The sequence below is a fragment of the Cervus canadensis genome, chromosome 11 (assembly GCF_019320065.1).
Source record: "Cervus canadensis isolate Bull #8, Minnesota chromosome 11, ASM1932006v1, whole genome shotgun sequence".
Taxonomy (NCBI): domain Eukaryota; kingdom Metazoa; phylum Chordata; class Mammalia; order Artiodactyla; family Cervidae; genus Cervus; species Cervus canadensis.
The window spans coordinates 68,056,388-68,077,429 of record NC_057396.1 but is presented as its reverse complement, the minus strand read 5'-3'; the positions used below and the strand labels follow the sequence as shown (position 1 = coordinate 68,077,429).

General features: G+C 42.9%; 1 protein-coding gene across 3 annotated transcripts in view; it reads right to left on the bottom strand.

Annotated features, from left to right (window-relative positions):
* Positions 1–21,042, bottom strand: part of HSD17B12 (hydroxysteroid 17-beta dehydrogenase 12) — a 171,925-nt gene that overhangs the window by 1,755 nt on the left and 149,128 nt on the right. For all 3 annotated transcript variants that reach the window (XM_043482240.1, XM_043482241.1, XM_043482242.1), the window contains exons 8-9: positions 16,561–16,642; positions 14,876–14,941 (exon numbers count right to left, since the gene is read on the bottom strand). In XM_043482240.1, the coding sequence (XP_043338175.1) occupies positions 14,876–14,941; positions 16,561–16,642 (148 nt within the window). The remainder of the gene's footprint in view (positions 1–14,875; positions 14,942–16,560; positions 16,643–21,042) is intronic.

The window sequence follows — 21,042 nt, the reverse complement described above, 5'->3', positions numbered from 1 at the left end:
CCCTAAGTACTGAGCCTGCGCTGCAGAGCCCGGGAGCTGCGACCACTGGGGTCCAAGCGCCCAGAGCCCGTGCTCCACGAGAGGGGCCACGGCAGTGAGACGCCTGGGCGCTGCAGGAAGAGTAGCCCCTGCTCACCGCAACCAGAAAGCCCGAGCGTGGCAATGAAGACCTAGCACAAATAAATAAATCAAACAAATGTTTAAAAAAAAAGCCTTCCCTAAAAAAAAGAAAAATTTCTTCATTGCTGTGTGCGCCCAAGTCCATGGGGTCACAAAGAGTCAGACGCGACTGAGCGACTGAACTGAACTGCCTGATCAACACAACAGGGTTCGAGACTAGAGAAAGTGTTAAAAATAAGCAGAAACACACCTTTTTGAGTCTTTAAAAAGAAGCATTAAACAAATCTAGAGCAGAGATTCGGAATAGGATGCTTTCTACTCTGACTAAACCACATGGTTACAGAACCACCATATAGGAGTTCTTGACATTTTATGTCCCTATAGAGGTAAAATTAGTTTTCTCCCTACTTTACCGTTACTAAGCTTGTTCTATCAGCTTTGGCCCGTCTAAAATAAAAGACATTTCACACTCTCAGCTTTGGCCTACCCACTTTTCTCCCCTAGTTTCTTACCATTCTGCTTCTGAGTTTTATAAACTTTGCTGCTGATGAGCTAGGACCACCATCTGTCTTTGTTTTTTTCCTTTTTTCTTTGTTGTTGGGGAGACAGGGTAACATTACAGGGTAACAGCTTGGGTAACTAACAGACATTGGACAGCACTAGTGTGGGATGACAGACCTGGACATTACCTTTTAGGAGAATTAATTATTTATTATTTAGGGGAATTAATTATTATTATTTAGGGGAATTAATTCTTTCTGATGCTTGCTGTATTTTAGATATGCTGCAACACAATGCAAGGAAACCCTACTACAGTGACTCTTGAGTCATGACACAAGAGGTCCCTTCTACACTTTGAAATTACTTGGGCACACTTGTATACCAAAGAGTGAATGTACTCTCTTTATCTGAAATGTGTGAAAGGAAAGGGTATAGATTACAATGAAACTTCTATTAAGGAAGTGGATCTATTTCAACACATGGTGGTCAAAATCAAAAACTTCATTACTAAAGGCAGAAATAAAACTGAAAGGTGCTCCAATCTATAGGTTTTCTTTCTGCTAAGAGCGGGGAGTTCCCATATGTCTCTTTTGTTATTTTTTCTCATTCCCAAGCATGAGTCACCCTCCGTAACAGGTGAGCTGAAGGTGCAACCCACTTAATAGAACCAGGAAGCCAAGGGCCTAACCACTGTCCCTCGCCAACCCTTTCTTACTCCCTGCAGTCACAAACCGGACACTAAGGAAACGAACTTCCCCAAAGTACTTCAATGCCTGGGCCAACTTTGACTGGGTGACTTTTTGGCGTCTGACAGTTTGTTTACTGGAATTGGGCTTCCTCGGTGGCTCAGACGGTAAAGAATCTGTTTGCAGTGCGGGACGCCTGGGTTCAATCCCTGGATTGGGAAGAGCCCCTGGAGAAGGGAATGGCTACCCACTGCAGTATTCTTGCCTGGAGAATTCCATGGACAGAGGAGCCTGGCGGGCCACAGTCCATGGGGTCACCAAGAGTTGGACACGACTGAGTGATTAACACACACACTTACTGGAATTATTACTCTACCCTTATTCTTCACTTAAAAAGCATTTTTTTTTTTGTCAAATAGGTTCTTATTTTTAACACCATGTTGCTGCAAGGATCCAGTATGCGATGGTACAAACCAAAGAGCGATCCCAGGCTAACACACAGAGTGAAATGCAGAGCTCACGAGGCTCTGACAGTGGGTAGGGAAAGAAAGCTTGTTCGTCAAGCTGAGTATCGAACAGAGCAGAGAGAATGTGTGCGTGCACTCTGACTCAGTAGTGAAGGACCTCAAGCAAACGCTGTTACACCCCTGGGCCTCGGGTTTCTTGCTTACAAAAAAGGAAAGATTAAAAAAAAAAAAAAAAACCTTTCTCATATATAGATCACAAGCCTATCAAGAGTGAAGTTTCGAGCCTCTCGGTATAAAGGTGGTCTACTAATGATACGTTCCAATTACATTATTCTATTCTAGTCCTCCCTGCCTCCCTCCTTGGGGTGGCATAAATCAGGCTGTTCTCATCTTAAATTAAGTCGCACTGCCTGGCTGAACCACTTGATGGTGCCAAATGTCAACTCATCATTCAGTTAAACCTCCAGTTTGTCTAGAGGAGGTCCTGGCTCTGGAGGTGGGGACAAGAGAGACATATCAATTCTACTCTGGAAAGGGTGTTTATTTCTACAAAGGTTTAAAATCGAAGCAGTTCACATGGCCTAGCAGAGGATGGAAAGGATTCAGAGATGGGAGTTTGTCAGGTAAACGAATAAGGGCAGAACATTTTGGGTAATGGGACCAGCAGGAGCAAAGAAAAGGAGACACAGGCAGCAGGATGTTCTCAGGGACCTGCAACAATTCGCTACGGTCCACCCACAGGAAAGGCACGAAGCAGTGCCAGGAGCAAGGCTAAAGAGTACAGAAAACTAAGTCCAGTCACCGACGGTACTGATTTCCAGAGCAGGAGTTCTGTGATGTCACCGTCTTATTCACCGTTATATGCTTAGCCACCGCCATAGCCGCGCATGTGCAGTGAGTGCCAAGAAGATCTACTGAATGAATCAGCAACAGAGCTCTCGGGACAGCCCTGAATACACTACTGGGGTCCCTTTCTACTGCTGCAGTCCAGAAAATTAATGACACCAGAAAGCTGACAACGTGATATGACATTATAAAACACAACTTTAGATATTCTGACACTTAAGATTATCTATCTATCTAAACAAAAGCAAACACATAGCTTTTTCTATAGCTCAGCTAGCATTTAAAAAGCAGTATTTCAAATCACGTAAAAGTTTCCCTGGTGGCTCAAATGGTAAAGAATCCGCCTGCAATTCGGGAGACCTGGGTTTGATCCCTGGAGTTGGGAAGATTCCCTGGAGGAGGGCATGGCAACCCACTCCAGTATTCTTGCCTGGAGAATTCCATGGACAGAGGAGCCTGGCGAGCTATAGTCCATGGGGTCGCAAGGAGTCGGACACAACAGAGTGACTAAGGCATAGGACAGTATAAGAAAATACCTAAAGGAAATCAACTCTGAATATTCACTGGAAGGACTGATGCTGAAGCTGAAGCTCCAATACTTTGGCCATTTGATGAGAAGAAAATAGAAAAAGAAAAACTCACTGGAAAAAAACTCTGATGCTGAGAAAGATTGAAGGCAGGAGGAGAAGGGGACGCCAGAGGATGAGCTGGATGGATGGCATCACCGGCTCAATGGGAATGAGTTTGAGTAAACTCCACGAGACAGTGAAGGATGAAGGACAGGGAAGCCGGGCATGCTGCAGTCCACGGGGTCGCAAAGAGTTGGACATGACTTAGTGACTGAACAACAAGGAAATATCTTATAGGTCAAAACGTCATCTAAACAGTTAAACTAAAACCCAATAAATGATCATTAATCCACCTTTCCTGTCTTTCCTGTCTATGCAGGGAAACATTATAGTGAACAGGTCAAGAAGATACCCATACTTTCATAGGAAGTATTTTGGGCAGAACACAACAAATTTTAAAAGTTGCTTAAGCTCAACAATTTGCTGTGATAAATACAGTCAGCCTGGAAACAGCTTGACCCTTGACAGCTACAGATGCAGGCACATGCCCTGGTCTTCAAACTGAAAATCATTAACTAGGCCATAAAGCAAAGCTGTTGATGTTTTATCCTTGCATCAGCCTATTAAAAAAAAAGAAACCCCTGGAGATAAATTCGGTATCCTTTTTCTCACCCACTGAGTAGCCTGCTCAGGTATCTGGTCTTGAGGGAACAGTTTAGGGGGCCTCAATTCAGAACTGGAAGTTTAACTACAACTTAATGTCACAGAACAGGAGAAAGATGGCTGCCCAGCTCTGCCCGGCAGGTGTTCAAGAATCAAACACCAAACCTGCTAACCTCACGCGGTGGTGATCGTTCATGTCGTCATCTGTGTACTGAACACGCCGTCTCAAATTTAAAGATGACTACAACAACCCCCAACCATGCTTTGGGAAACAAGGATCCAGAGAACAACAGTCCGTCTGTACAATACGGAATTCTCAACATGGCGTCTGGTCTGCCTTTTACGAGCATTACGTTTACCAGGGAAGCCGGCACACATTCTCAAGGCAGAGGCTGCAGCTCCTAGGAGGCGTTTCAGGGAATCTCTTCCCTTAAGTCTGTGTACTCATCCTCCATCGCAGGATCTGATGTCCTCCAGAAAATCTGAATGATCACATACCTAGATCCTACTTTTAGAAAGGAAAGTGAAGTCGCTCGGTCGTGTCTGACTCTTTGCGACCCCATGGACGGCAGCCTGCCAGGCTCCTCCGTCCATGGGATTCTCCAGGCAAGTATACCGGAGCGGGTTGCAATTTCTTTCTCCAGGGGATCTTCCCCACCCAGGGACCGAACCCGGGTCTTCTGCACCGCAGGCAGACTCTCTGCTGTCTGAGATTGGGTTATTTCACTAGCAGACCGTGACATGAGCATTTTCACCAAAGGGCCCTTGATTATCTCATCGGTAGAAACAAATCCTTGGATTTGCTAGAAAATCTCAGGAAAAAGGAATCATTCTGATGCTGTAGAGATCCCCGATTCCACGGCAATGAGCAAAGGCCCCATAGTAACATTAGCTACAAAGGACCTAAGCACAAAATAAAGGAGTTGATGTGTTGTGCTCTGCACAAAGATGATCTTTGATCAACACTGGCTGGCTGATAATCTTACAAATGACCTACTTCCATATGTGTGGAATTTGTACGTTAAAATTCAGAGAACCAAAGGACAAACAGTGTAATCTCCCCCCCAAAAAATCATATATTCAACAACAAGTGCTTCCTAAGCACCTACTAGAACACTGGTTTAGGCACTCAGAATTCAGTTATGAACAAAGACAGAATCCCTGACCTTACTGAGCTTACATCTTAGTTGGGGGGAGGGGAACCTGGTGCATAGAATCTACAAACAGATGATAAAAGAATGTCTATAAGATTGGCAGGTGATGATAAAAAAGGAAGGAGGGAAATAAACCTGAGTGAAGGATGGAGGTGATGGGGGCTGTTACTGCAGGTGATCAAGAAGGGCCCTCTGTGATACAGTAACATATATATGATATGATCACATATAAACAAAGATTACAATGGAGGGAGAGAGTGAGCCAAAAGCATACCTGGATAAAGAGCCTTAGACTGGAAGAACAGCTAGTGCAAAGGTCCTGAGGCATGAGTGTGCTTGGAGCATGTGAGGAACTACAAGGAGGCCAGAGAAATAGCAGGGGTAGGGCTGAGGTAATGTGAAATGCTTGCAATCAGAACAAGGTAGGTCATAAGAATTCATGACTTTACTCTGAAAGAGATGAAAAACCATAGGACAATTGTGAGCAGAGGAGTAAAACCACCTGGATTATGCTTTAAAGAGGTCACTCTGCAGGAGCAGACTATGGCGGCTGGCAGGGGTGGGAGTAGGGAGGCCACACAGGAAGATACTGCAAAAGGTCCAGCCAAGAGATCATGGTGGCTCAGATTAGCAGCAGTGGTGGGTCACGAAAAGTGGTCAGGTACTGGATGTGTTTAAAGGATCAACTAAAGTCAGGAAGATTTCCTGATGGATGGAATGTCAGGTGTAAAAGAAAGAATAAGCTAGATATAGGCGGCAGAACATCAGCTCTGAAATCAATAGACCTGAATTCAAATTCCACTCTACCACTTACTAGTCATGAAATCTTGAGCAAAATATTGAGCTTTAGTTTCTTCCTTGGGGTATACTGCATCTTCCTTATTGCATTATTACGAGGATTAAATAGAACATTGTCAGTTCAAGAGTGTGGGACTTAAACTCTGGTATGTATTAGCAATTTTCCAAGTTTTCTAATATTTATATTTTTCAGAATGGATTTAGAAAGAAAAACTTAGCTAACATTTTATATTCTGTAAGAAGTATAAGAACACCATTTGCTATAAAAAAAAATGACCTGGATATCTGAGTCCTTCATGGATATAGATTTAAAGTGTTTGAGGAAGGGCTTCCCTGGTGACTCAGGCAGTAAAGACTCTGTCTACAATGCTGGAGACCTGGGTTCAATCCCTGGGTCAGGAAGATCCCCTGGAGGAGGGAATGGCATCACACTCCAGTATTCTTGCCTGGAGAATTCCATGGACAGAGGAACCTGGCAGGCTACAGTCCATGGGATCTCAAAGAGTCAGACACAACTGAGCAACTAACACTGTCACTAAAGGACACTTCAGGTTTTTATTTCTCATGGTGCAACATTATTTAAAAAGCCAAGGGAAAAAAGCCATTATCACTGACAAAAATAAGGATTCACCTAGTTGGAAGGGGTCTGGGTCCAAAGATCCCAACAGGACTAATTTTATTATTCTTAAAGACATTTCTCAAAGTTGGTGCAGTTGACCAGATATAGCTATCTCCTGTGAGAATCTTTCTGCTGCTTCATTGTTCTCTGTATTTAGACTCCATTTGCACTAAAGACACACACCATTGCCTTCTTTTATTGTCATTGGCAATTAACAAGAAGAATGTATGAGGACTTATGTTTTCATTCCCAACACCTATTTCTCCATGTTGAGCTTTTCTAGCTCGTTGAAGCCTTATGGATCTGTCTGATTATGCTAAGCAATAAAATGCTTTAACAAAATACACACAAAGAATATCTTCTTTCATTAACAAAATAAACTGGAATCTTGTTTGCTCCCTCACTTCAATTTGTCTGACTTGTTTTCTAAATTTATTCTAAAAACTACGTTTTTTTAAAAGAATTAACAAAACTGCCAACTCTCATCACTGAGGAGAAACAAACCACTGGAAGGTAGGACTCTAAGAGAATGAAGCCCCGAGCGTTTCTCCGTTATGATAAGTTTACATTTAAATGCAGCATTCTTTTGTAATCTCCTGCTAAGTGTGACAAGCCCCCCCTTCGTTTTTAGGCCAGACCGGCTGAAACCTACACCTGCCTTCTTTGGGTCTGGATGGTCTCCACCTGCATCCTCACCTCTCCTCTGGTAAAGAGTCAGGTAAACTAAACCTGGGCTTCCCTGGTGGCTCAGACGGCAAAGAATCCGCCTGCAACGCGGGAGACCCTGGTTCGATCCTTGGGTCGGGAAGATGCCCTGGAGAAGGGAATGGCAACCCACTCCAGTATTCTTGCCTGGGAAATCCCATGGACAGAGGAGCCTGGTGGGCTCTAGTCTATGGGATGGCAAAGAGTCGGACGTGACTGAGCAACTGACACTTTCCCTTTCAAACTAAACCTAATGGGTGCTTTCAGTTAGCGAATGATCCCCGTGTTGAGAACATTTTCAGAGACCTGGCTTTCCCCAGCTCCAAGCAAGAAAACTATGGTGCAGGGTAACACCCCAGGGAGAAGCACGGGGGCCTGGCAGAAAGAACACAGACCTTGGCGTCACTCAACCCCACCTGACTAATCCGGATGGGGAAACTCCTAAAGCCCCTATGCCTCCCCCACGCCCCCAACACAGCATCCTCCTTTAGAGTCTTCACAGAACGGATCACTGTGTGAAATCGTCTCGTTCATGTGTGTGTTTGCTTGCTTACTGTCTGTCCCCTTCTCACCAAATATAAACTCTGCCACAGCAGGGACTCCATCCGTCTTTTTGCCACTGCAGCCCCACCTCCCCAGCAGTTCCCTCCCAGTATTTCTTGACTGAAGAAATGTGAAACACAATATACACCTCTGGTTTGGGACTCACTATCTCTTGTCATCGTAGTGTGTTTAAATGTCTGTCTGTGTGGGTGCCTTGAGGACAGAACTGTGTGTCTTATTCACTTGCTTCCTCCCTGCCTGGCTGAAGAGCCAGCCAGGAGCAGGCACCTGGTGACTGGGGAGCTGCAGGGACCTCAGGCAAGTTACACGACGCCTACTGATTCTTTGCCTCCTGTTTGTAAAAATGGGATTGGGTTAACATCTCTCTCAAGTGAGATAACAAAAGAGGTGAAAATATTATAGGTAGTCAAAATAAATGTGAATTTCTTTCCTCTTTATATCATGCTTCTGTATCATTGCAGAGTTTCCAGTGTTTTTATTTATACATGCAATATCACATGTCCCCAGAGGCTAGAGGGGAAGGCTGACTCTCAAGGGAATGAGGCAGCTTTCTGTGGGTTAGACCACTGAGGGATGTTATCAGAACTAAACCCCGGCCTGCTGACTCTAGGCTCAGCATCCTTCCCTTACCACCACCAAGAACGCTGGTAATCAGTGTGGTCTGCATAAAACCACAACCTGGATTGAGGGAGCTAAGACTTCTGGCTTTGAAATGGCTAGATATCTGGGCAGGGCTTCATAAATTCTTTAGCATCAGAAAGCTTTTCATGGGGACTTCCCTAGTGGCCCGAAGGTTAAGACCTTGCACCATCACTGCAGAGAGATGTGCGTTCGATCCTTGCTTGGGGAACTAGATCCCACATGCTGGGTGGTGCTGCCAAAAGATTAAAAAAAAAAAGCTTTTCATAAGGCAGGTTTGTGAAGAGTCATTGCTGATGCTAAATCTAGGAGAAACTGTGATGGGGGTAGGCATGTGCATGGTTTTCAGTGCGTCTCCCCACAGACTGCTCATCAGTGCAAGGGGGAAAGGAATAGTCACGCTATAGCAGAGAAACCAGGTAACTCTTTGACTGAAGGGCCAATATCAGCATCAGCAGGAAGGGGCAGATGGATATCACACATCTCTGGATGTGACGCCCTGAGAAGGCCACACCGTCATGTAAGTCATTTTGCCAGGAAAACATAACCCGAATCTGACCATGGGGAAGCATCAGAGAAACCGCGAGCGAGAAATCTCCATTAAAAAGACAGAGGAGTCCTATACTCTTTAAAAATGTCAATGCCATAAAAGACAAAGAAAGGCTAGGGATATATTCCAGATAAAAGGAAACTCAAGAGATAGGAAAACTATATGATACCTGGTCCTAGACTCAATTATTTACAGGAGGGTAAAAAGTGCTATAAAGAATATTATGAGAGAGAGTTCCCCGATGGCCTAACGGTTAGGATTTTGAGCTTTCACTGCCATGGCCCAGGTTCCGTTCCTGGTCCCATAAGCCACGCAGCTCAGCCAAGATGAGAGATACTGTCTGTGACAGTCAAAAATTAGAATGCAGACGGTAGGTTAGATAAAAACACTACATCAATGTTAACTGTAAAGGTGGTAACTGTATTGTGATTAGTTACAAGGGTATCCTTATTCTTTGAAAATATACTGAAGGATCTGGAGGTAAAGAAACATGATACATGAAGCTCACCTCTCAATGATAAAACAAATGGAGGAAAACATTAACCGTAAGTGAATCTGCATAAAGAATACTGGGGTGTTCTTTGTACTATTCTTACAAGCTTTCTACAGATTTGAAATTATTTCCAAATTAAAAAAACACACACTCAAGAAAGCCTGTGAAAGTTTTACAGAATAAGAGTTCAAGAAGTACAGTTTAAGGATGTCATCTTAGTCTCAGCTCTTTCTTACTTGCTTGGCATTAAGAGATGGAGCCTGGTATTGGGGCCCACCAACTAGCCAGTCAGATCACTTACGACTTTGCCCTTTGAAAGAGTTAAGTATAATTTTGACTGGGATTTAGTTACAGGGTAATAATGAGAACAGATCGTTCTCACTAACAGAGCAACTTTCAATGAGATTTACAAGAATATATTTCTTATCCTCTATTCTAACGTCAATAGAGTCAAAATGCACCTCTCAGATGTTTCTTATCACTTGTTGTTGCTACTGTTTGTGTTTCCAGGAAAAGCTTATCTACTGGCAAATCTGAATCCATGAAGGAAATGTTAAATGCTCTTACAAAATTATAGGGAAGGAGTTGAAGGAAAGATGAGGAGAGCAAAGCAAAGAAAAAAATATAACAACAGAATGAATATAAAACAATTCAGAATCTGAAAAACATTCTCTCTCCCTCTCCCCAAAGAGCAATCTGTTGTATCTCCACGTGGACACAGACCTAGAAAGAAACTTGTCTTCCAAAGATTAGAAGAAACTGAAATTTGACATCATAGCATTAGCCTGGAAACCCTCTAGATAGAGAATTTGAAAATTCAGAGGCCTATGCGAGCAACAGCAGCAGCTCAGGCCTTAAAACAGAGGACTGTGCATCACCACGCACAGCCCTGCACTGCCAGGGTCGGGCACGAGGCCAGCAGACGGCAGGTCTCTGGTGTGCCCCGCACTGCAGGCGCCATGAGCAACAGAGACAAACATGATACAAAGCCCACTAGATGCGGTGTATCCAAGGAAACACTGGTTGGGAGGGGATGGGGGAGTTTGGGGCCAGAGAGTATCAGACACAGATACGTAATAAGAAATAAGAGAGGGGCTTCCCTGGTGGCTCAGGCTAAAGACTCCACCCGCCAATGCAGGAGACACGGGTTCCATCCCCGGACCGGGAAGGTCCTGCATGCCGCAGAGCAACTAAGCCCGTGCACCGCAAGGAGACAGCGCCCAGGGGCCACAGCTACTGAGCCCATGTGCCGCAACTACGGGAGCCGGAATGCTCTAGAGCCTGTGCTCCGCGGCGAGGGAGCAGCCCCTGCTCACCGCAGCCCGCACACCAGCGGAGACCCAGGACAGCCCAACAAATCCAGCTTTTAAAAAAGAGAGAAAGAAGACAGTAAAAGGGAAGGTGTAACCACGTGCGCCCAGCAGCTGAGATGGGGTTTCCCAGGTGAAGTGAGACCGAAGCCCTGAAAGAGGGGCGGGCCCGCGGGCTGCGCTGCCCACGGGGCAGGGAGGAGGTGTGAATTGGGGACTGGCAGAGGAGCGGGGGTCGGGGGGAGGCCGTGCCGGCAGAGGAGGAGCCAGTCAGGGCGCCGCCGAGGGCACAGCATGTGCCACACACGACAGCGTCCGCTCTGGCTGGAATTCAGGGTGGCATGATGGAGCGCTCGGAGGCGATGGCCTCGTGGGGTCCGAATCCAATCCCGACCTTGATGGGCAGCCACTGGAGGACTCTGAAGGAAGGCTACACATCTCGCTTGTTTTCAATCAGATCGCCCAGGAAACGGTACGTGGGAAGGAGTGGAAGGGAAACCTGCTGATGAATACTCCTCACCCAAAAGACCCAAGAAACAGACAAAAAACCAATACTCTGTAAGGGAGCTGCATTCAGACCGGATTTTTTTTTTTTTTTCTTATCCCTTTGGTCAAAGTTAACATGAGAGTCTCTTCTACCTCAGCATTCTGATGGGTTCATGCAGAAACGACTACTTTTCCTCACAAACATTGCGGTTTTTGGTTTTTCACCAAGTTCACTCTAAGTCTAAACTTTGCGTGAATTCCCGGGACGGAACACAGGGATCAATGAAATCACATCACTGGTAATTCATCTTTAGGAAAAAGAAAAGTTTATCAAAGTAAAATATTTCCAAAACAAATGCTAATGTGTTTCTGTAGCAGCTGCTGGTCACAACAGATCAACAGGCAGAGAACATGCAGAGAAGATCTTTGAGGGAAAGCAGACCTGGAAACGAGAGAAGGAACAGTCTCGTCTGTTCACGGAATTTTAGAAACTGCTCGTCGGCACTCACAAGGCGTAAGGCTCCCTTTTGTCACTGAAACCCTTGGCAGCTTCTGGTCACACTGCCTCCAGGTCACTCGCCAATGGACCTTTAAGATTCCTACTGGGTCTCCATAGTGTTTAAAAATTATTAGTTAAAAATTGTAAGCTAATAGCTTGAATATAATTGATTCATCAGAATGAGAAGATGGCATGGCACACGGTGGCACATGAGGCCTGACCTCCCCTGAGTGCTTTAGGGAGCTCCTGTTACCAAAATACAACACCTTCTATGTAACAGGTTCAGACTGTTAGCATTAAAATAACTGGTGTCAAGAGAAGGGGAAGGTGGGCGCGTTCCACATAAAATTCAGGACTCTTGAAAACCCTGACCTCCCAGGGTACCCTCTATTCATGGGGGGCTGCAGACTGGAGTAACACCAAAGGGCTATGATATGGAAGGAAGAGACATTTAGAGGAACAGGCTCTATACTGACCCTGGAAGATGAGGAAATATTTACCCTAAAGATATAAGGGAGGAAATGGAACTAAACAGCCCAGCACCTTCTGCCTGACCAGATGGAGCCAATAAATGTTCAGTGGGGTTCCCAGGTGGTACTAGTGGTAAAGAACCTTCCTGCAATGCAGGAGACACAAGAGAGGTGGGTTCGATCCCTGGGTGAGGAAGACCCTCTGGAGGAGGGCAAGGCAACTTGCTCCAGTACTCGTGCCTGGAGAATCCCATGGACAGAGGAGCCTGGCAGGCTCCAGTCCAGGGAGTTGCAAAGAGTCGGACACAAATGAGTGACTAACTCTAGGATCATTAGGAGATGCTGTGAAACACATAGAGACATATGAAGTACCTAGCATGGTGCCTGAAGAGTATTCCCTCTAACATTAGCTATTTGTATTGTGATTGATCATCTGGGGCTTCAGGGTGCAGAAAGGAAAATACCAGGCTCACAGAATGGAAAGCCATAATGAACATTGGATGTGTGAAGAGGTGGGAGCAGGTCATGGACAGGAGTAGGAAAGAGATAAGGATTGCAGTCTCTCCCAAGACATTGATAAAAATGTGCCTAACCATGGAAAATGGATGTGCGTGCTGCGATTCATGGGGTCGCAAGGAGTCGGACACGACTGAGCGACTGAACTGAACTGACTGAACCGTGGAAATACTGTGAGCCATCATTTCTTTGTGTTGAGCGATAGCTGATATGAAACTGATACCCATAAAAGCCCCTTCATTGGATTCGTTATGTTCTGTATTGTATTTTCACAGCATTGTATCTGTTAGCTACATAATAAAATCCAAGGTCTCTCTAAAAATTAAGTCAAAAATGGATCAAAGGCCTAAATATTAGAGCTAAAACTGTAAAATTCTTAGAGGAAAACATAAAGGGGAAAATCAACTATACTTCAATCAAGTTTTTTTAAGAAACCTAGGGGGAAAGCCTCACGACATTTAATTTGGCAATGGTTCCTTGGCTATGACACCAAGAGCACAGGTGACAGCAATGAAAAATAAGCTGGACTGCATCAAACTTTAAAACTTTTGAGCACCAAAGCAAACTACCCACAGAGTGAGAAGGTAACCCACAGACTGGGAGAAAATGCTTGTATATCATATATCTAATAAAGGGTTAATGTCCAGAATATATCTAGAACTCTGACAATTCAAAAATAAAAAAGCAAACAACCCAGTGAAAAAATGGGTGGAGAATCGAATAGATACTTCTCCAAAGAAGATAAGACAAATGGCCAGTACACACTTGAAAAGATGCTCAACATCAATAATCCTTAAGGAAATGCAAATCAAAATCAAAACCACAATGTGATACCACTCCATACGCATAAGCATCAGCTCAGATCAGTCACTCAGTCGTGTCTGAATCTGCGACCCCATGGACTATAGCCTGCCAGGCTCCTCTGTCCATGGAATTCTCCAGGCAATAGTACAGGAGCAAGTTGCCATTTCCTCCACCAGAGGATCTTCCGGGCCCAGAGATCGAACCCACGTCTCTTGTGTCTCCTGCATCGGCAGGCAGATTCCTTACCACTGTGCCACCTGGGAAGCACTCATAAGGATGGCTGTTATTAAAAACAAGCGAAAAGAAAATACCAAATATTGGTGAGGATGTGGAGAAACTGGAACCCTTATGCATTGCTGGTAGGAATATAAAATAGGGCAGCTATTATACTGTGGAAAACAGGAAGGTGATTCTTCCAAAAAAGAATTATCATACGATCCAGCAATTCCATCTGTGTACATATCCAAAATAACTGAAAGTAGGGTCTCAAAAAGATGGGTGTAAACCCACGTTCAAAGCAGCATTATACACAGCAGCCAAAAGATGGAAGCAGCCCAATGTCCATCGACAGATGAATGGATAAACACATGTGATATATACCAGTAACAGAATTACATTAAGCCTTAAAAAGGAAATTCTGACACATGCTATACCATGGATGAACCCTGAAGGTATTATGTTAAGTGAAATAAGCCAGTTACAAAAAGACAAATACTGTAGGATTCCACTCCTACGAAGTACCTGGTGTAGTCAAATTCAGAGACAAGAAGTAGAATGGGGGTTGTCAGAGGCTGGGGGAGGGTAAATGGAAAGCAACTGTTTAAAGGATAGAGAGTTTCCATTTTGGACAACTGCAAAAAGTCCTGGAGATGGAAGGTAGTGACGGCTGTAGACAATGTGAATGTACTTAATGGCACTGAACTGAATACTTAAAAGCGACAGAAATGGTGCTTTCGGTGTATATTTTACCACAATTTTAAAAAAGTAAAAAATCACTACCATACCTATATCAACCTGGTAAATGCAGTCATCCTCACTTTAGTAAAAGTTAGCTTTATTCAGCACTCTCCTCTCCTATCATTGATAAACTGTGGCACTCCTTGCATACTTGGCAGCTAAGAGATACTGATGGTCTAATTCTTTCAAAATAAAATCATAAGCACTTACAATTACTATGTACCAACTGTTTATGCTGCATAGTTCTACTTTAGGGGTCATTGCTTTAAAATTCTAGAGAATAACTGTTTAAAATCTAGACTTAAGGGCATAAAGGAAAAGAAACCATGTCTTTAACAGTGTGCTAACGTCACATTCACTTACTTAGGGATGTGATTTTCTTTCGTTGCCAAGACAGCAACTGTTGCTGTGGAAACCACACAAAAACAGGGATACTTAACTGAACCGAACTCTACTCACCTGCACAAAGATGCCCTTGCTCTTATATTCCTCATGGAGGCACTGAGAGAAGAAATCTACAAAAGCCTGGGAGGGGGTGGGAGTGAGAACACACACATTACATCAATCGGCCTGATCTGTAGCCATGGAAACAAAAATAATCAACTAACCATTTAACACTATAGTTTCTAATCATTCTTTTCACTTCAAATGAAGATGAGACCTTAAAAAAAAAAAAACAAAACTCAAAACCTCACGTTTTCTTCATCTGCCACTTAATTAAGTATTCTTTAACCAAATATAATATCTAAATCAAATTCTGATTGAACTGGAAAAGGCTCTTCTTATCTTTTCTGTTTTCAGAAAATTACTTTCCAAGAAAAAACCTCTTATTATATAACAAAGGATACATTCCTCTTCCCCACTTGCCATTCGAACAGAAACACAGTATGAATTCTGTTCAAGTCTGTTCTACGGGGATTTTGTTGTCAGTAAAGAGAAGAAAAGAGCAAGCATTCTCTTCGTCCTTTGGGATGGCAAGATCCAAGAAGTGTAGAGATGAGCGTGACAGCCCATCTTCTTCCAAGAGAACAACTCTAAATCTATTTGTAAAATATACCATTTTTTCAAATGTGGACTCAACCTCAGGCTTGAAATGTATCAGTGATGACTCTACTAGAGTCCCTGTTAATAATATCAATAGTCTTGTGTCTGTGGAGCAGAACAGGCTGGAAGAAGTTCACCCATCACTTCAAGAAACATGGCGTTCATTTTAAACATACCTACTGTATGTTTCAGAGATATAGAAAGCAGGTAGATTGCAGGGTGGGGGGGGCGCGGCAAGCTTTTTCAAAATACAGTACTTTTCAGTTTTTCCAGGGGCCAAAAGGCAAGGGGGAAGAGGGCAGGTATTTTGCTCTTTCTTTCCCCCTGCACAATGCAAGTTCTTACTGTGCATTTTAGTTTGCTCATTTTCCCCTAAAAGCAGCGTCTCAGTGGTCGCCTTTACTTCAGAGATGTATCCTATGCTTCAACAATGTATTTGAGAACAATGCCATCAACCTGCAGGCAGTATAAGATGCATTCTAAATCACTGTCCTGGTAGTAGTGTGAAGAGGTGAATGGTGATGTGGTACAGAATTATGGAATCTCACAGAGAGCTCTGGAAATTCTTGTCTCACTCCAGAAGTGGCAGTAAATATCTATGAATTTTGGATAATGTTGCCGAACAGTCACAGTTTCCCCCTCTATCTTGTCTACTGTGTTTACCTATGTGCTGACTGGCTGCAGTCCTACTCCTCAGCTCTGCGGACTTGGCACTTACGCTGTGTGCTGAGTCATTCATGAACCAAGTGCCCAGTCTTAGACTCATTAACACCGTGTTCTGATCAGCTGAGCTAACTGGCCCAGACCAGCTCTCTATTGGAAGTACAAATACCAGTTTTCAAACCAGTGAACCGTGAGGGGGGAAAAAAATCATCTGTGGATCTGAGATCTTGGTGCCTCGGTTCGGTTGTAAAGTTGATACCAGTCAGTCTATCTCCAGCTCCGGCTCTTCTGAAACTAGGGTTGGCTATTTTCCTTTTCTTCTCAGTCCATTTGAAAATGGCTAAAGACAGAACTTCAAGAAAGTCCCTCGCTTGTTTCTCAGACTGAAAACTATTCTTTATTCTTCTTCTGACACCATTTACTAAAAAACTGTTCACCTTGGTTGCAGAGTAGATGGTCAACAGTGGAACTGGGTACATGCCAGTGGCAGAGGAGATGTTCAGAATTACCCCTTTGGATCTAAAAAAGAGAAGATGCAAGTAAACAGAGTGAAATCAAATATACAATTGTAAATTACAGATTGAGCTATCTAAAATTATTTGACATAGAATAACCTGGCTGTTTTTCGTACCCACCTCTGTCCTTGCCTTTCATCAGCATGTGCTATGCTTGGTCAGTGAATAAGGCATAACTCAATCAACTAAAAACAGCTCTTCTTTGCAATTAGCTCACTTCTCAGTCTTAGTAATCTGGGGCATGACCAGATTAGATCTTCAGTCTTCTTGAGTTAATTTCTATCCTCTGAGGTCTTCTCTGGCCACAGCACCAAGAATTATCACTCTCAAAAGCACTCTCATGCTCCTGGTACGCTTTTAATTTGGCACACTGCCACATACTATCATGCTGCGGCATTTAATCATTCTGTGATCATCAACATTTTTATCCCTCATAAAACCCATCCACTTCTCGACATCATAGCTCTTCACTTATACTTTTCCTCAAAATACTCTTGCCTGTGGTGAGCATGTAACAGGTGCTTACATGAATGAATGGTTATGCCCCGCCTTCTTACCTTCCCAGGTGGTAGGCATTCAAGTGCTAAATGAAGAGTTGACTCTAAAGTCACGCTACTCCATAGTTCACCAAATCATATTCTTTTGCCAAAAGGCAAAGTTCAATTTCTACTATAACTTTTAGAAACTAATGAGATTTCAGAGTCAGAAAGTTACCAGGAACGACTCGTTCTACAAATAAGTAAAAATTAGTTTGAGAAAAGCAATGCTGTAAATATACCAAGCATAGCACATGCTGATAAAAGGCAAGGAGAGAGGTGGGTTAGAAAAACAGCCAGGTTATTCTATTTCAAATAATTATATATCTCGATCTGTAATCATGTTGTTAGCAACTGTATACAGCTTGGGTAAAGTGTGAAATTAGGGTTTGGGGAATTTTAGACAGAACTAACAACCAACTTTTGGTCCTCAAATCCATTCTTCTCAGGGGAGTTGGTCCCCTTATTCAGCAACTTCGACCTGACCCTACCTGTCTCCTGCCCTCTAGATCAGGTTCCTTTCCTTCATCTTTCATGCTCCCGACTCTCTGTGACCCCATGGACTGTTACCCGCCAGGCTCCTCTATCCATGGGATTCTCCAGGGAAGAATACTGGAGTGGGTTGCCATTTCCTTCACAGGGGATCTTCTCTACCCAGGGATCAAACCTGAGTCTCTTGCATCTCTGGAGTTGGCAGATGGATTCTTTACCACTGTGCTACCTGGGAAGCCTTTCTCTCAACTTGAAAGTGAAAGTTGCTCAGTCATGTCCAACCCTTCGCGACCCCATGGACTATACTGTCTGTGGAATTCTCCAGGCCAGATACTGGAGTGGGTGGTAGCCTTTCCTTTTTCCAGGGGATCTTCCCAGCTCAGGGGTCGAACCTAGGTCTCCCTCATTGGGGGTGGATTCTTTACCAGCTGAGCCACAAGGGAAGCCCCAGAATACTGGAGTGTATAGCCTATCCCTTCTCCAGGAGATTTTCCCTACCCAGGAATAGAACTGCAGTCTCCTGAATTGCAGGATTCTTTACCAACTGAGCTATCAGGGAAGCTCTTACTTTCTCATTATTCTTGGCCTGAATTTACTTCCCAAGGCCTTTTTTTTTTTTTTTGTATTTTTTAAAAGGACTATATAGGCCCTTCTTATGCAAAATAATAAAAGAAACAAGACCAAATGGCTTCTAAGTTATTTTAGACATAAATCTGAAAAGAAATAATCCCCAAAGGTCACTCAGTCCATCTGCCAGCCTCTAGGCAAGATGCCACTTCAACCATCAAATGGAAGTCTGGGCCCTCCACTTAATGAGTCACTAAAAATGAGTTGTTTTTTCGCTTCTGTTTTTTTTGAACTGAAGTCTTTATTAGTAATATACACTTTCCTAAGTGGTGACTCAATTAACAGGTTGGACTTAGAAATCAAATCTCAAGTTTTCTGAAGAAAGTTCGAAACATTTAGTCAACATATTAATTATACTATTCTTGTAGTTTTTGCCTGTGTCTCTCACACAGACAGAAAAGGCTTCTCTTTTTAAATTTTAAGAGTAAGAATGTCTATCAGGACTTAGAACCCAATTATTCTAAGATAAAAACAGGTGAATTAGCAATTAGTTATCTAGCAATTTCATTTTATCTATATTTGTGAGAAATTCCTTTGATTAAAAGGGTTTAAAAACCACCTTTGTTACTGAGACTTTTAATACAATATTAATTTATGATGTTTAAAATATCTTTGTTTTTAGGGTGTTAAAAATGTTCTGAAATTAGATTGTGGTGACGATACACTCTGTAAATATACTAGAAACCACCAAATTGTACACTTTAAATGAGTGGATTTTAGGGCATGTGAAATATATCTCAATAAATCTCTATATAAAGAGAGTGAAATATATTTATAATTTATTAGAATGTGTTACCTTTAAGCTAAAAGCAGATCCCAATCAAGCAGAAGCCGTCTCCTGCAACACAATCTGCTTTCTAAGAATAAGCCCAAATCTCTGCACCCCATCCTGAGCCCCAAGCATCCATGTAAGTTTAGGCGGTGTTTTATCTTAACATTTTCTCATATAACCAGCAACTGCTATATCCTCACTCATCACAGCAAGTGAAGAAAAGCCATTCAAGTAGTTGTAGAAGATGATGTTTTTCACTGTAGCCGATCACTGCTGGTTTAATCAGTGGGATTCTGGGCTAGATAATACTCAATTTGACTAAAAGGGCGGCATGTGCCCTCGAACAAAAATCTTACATTCTGTTTCTCTCCTTTCTCATAAGTGAAATACAATTTAAAAGTCTTCTAAAAGTTAAAGTTTAAATGCTATTAAAAACATTTTTAGGGACTTCCCCGTGGTTCAGTGGCTAAGACTCTGAGCTTCATTTGCAGGGGGCCTGGGGTTCAATTCCTGGCCAAGGAACTAGATCCCACATGCTGCCATGAAGACTGAAGATCATGTGTGCTGCAACTAAGACCCAATGCAACCAAATAAATAAATATTAAAAAAAAAAAAAAACAACCATTTTTAAAAAGGAAATCTTGACCTCACCAAAATGGATTCCTAAAGTGCCACTCATCAAAGCAATGATTTCAATACAGGAAAGTTCACTGTAAGATAATAAAAACCTTGTTCCTTGGGATGACCCAGAGGGATGGGATGGGGAGGGAGGTGGGAGGGGGGTTCAGGATGGGGAACACATGTAAATCCATGGCTGATTCATGTTAATGTATGGCAAAAACCACTACAATATTGTAAAGTAATTAGCCTCCAACTAATAAAAATAAATGGAAAAAATAAATAAATAACAACAACAACAAAAAAAAACCTTGTTCCTGCTTGCAAAATTAATACAGACCAATAGTCAAATATGGTTTGCCACAATTATGCAAGCATGTGCTTTGAGTTGTTTACTCCTTGAGGCAAGTGAGATTTTTGTTTCTCAAATATTCTACCCTAATTTAAAAATTTCCAGGGGGTAGAGTTAGTTTGACTTAAGTGAAAAGTTGGAATTGGAAGATACTTTATTCAAAACACAATATTTGCACTCCAAAAATGCGTTAAAAAGTATAAAGAGAGAATGCACTAGATCCAAGTAAACACGAAGCGGACAGCATTTATCACTGGAGCAAAATGACAGCAGAGGAAAAAAAAAAAAACACCCTTTCCACAAAAACACTGTGCTGCAGAGCAGCACACGTATTTGTCTGTCTTGCAAAAACCCTCCCACACACAAGTCCCTCTTTCTCTCCAAGGATAATGATATTCAACTTAGTTTTGTCTGGCTCACCAATAGCACCTTTGCAGAGCTGTCTTACTCTCTGTACTGTATACAGTATCTATTCTTTACGTAGAGATGGGGGTGAACATTTGGGACCAAGACACACAAAGGACCAGCCTCTAAAATCAACTACTCTATCTAGTGCTAATCCCCCATCTAAGCAGAATTAGTGATGTCAAACTAGTTTCCATGGCACAGCCAGACTCACGACAACTCTGTTATATCAAGCAGAAGGACAAAATGGGCTGCACTTAATTGCACGCAGAAACAAACATAAAACCAAACCCTGGCTAATCTCTCATTTTCCGGGGACTTGGGGAACAATTCTAAGACTGGAAGGTACATTAAGAATATTCACTGAAGTTCCATAATGAAGACTCCCGATACTCATATTTCTGAACATTTCCAGTTTGTTATGACAAGTACCCAAATAAACAAGTCCAGTAATATTTTCTGTGATACAACCTTCTTAATTCATCATGCTGCTTACTTGCTAACAGCCACACGAGGGTGCCTCAGTGGCGTAAGTTACTGAGGATCTACCAGAATTAAAATAATGCAAAGACAAAGGAGAAAACACCACTGCTGATAAGGAA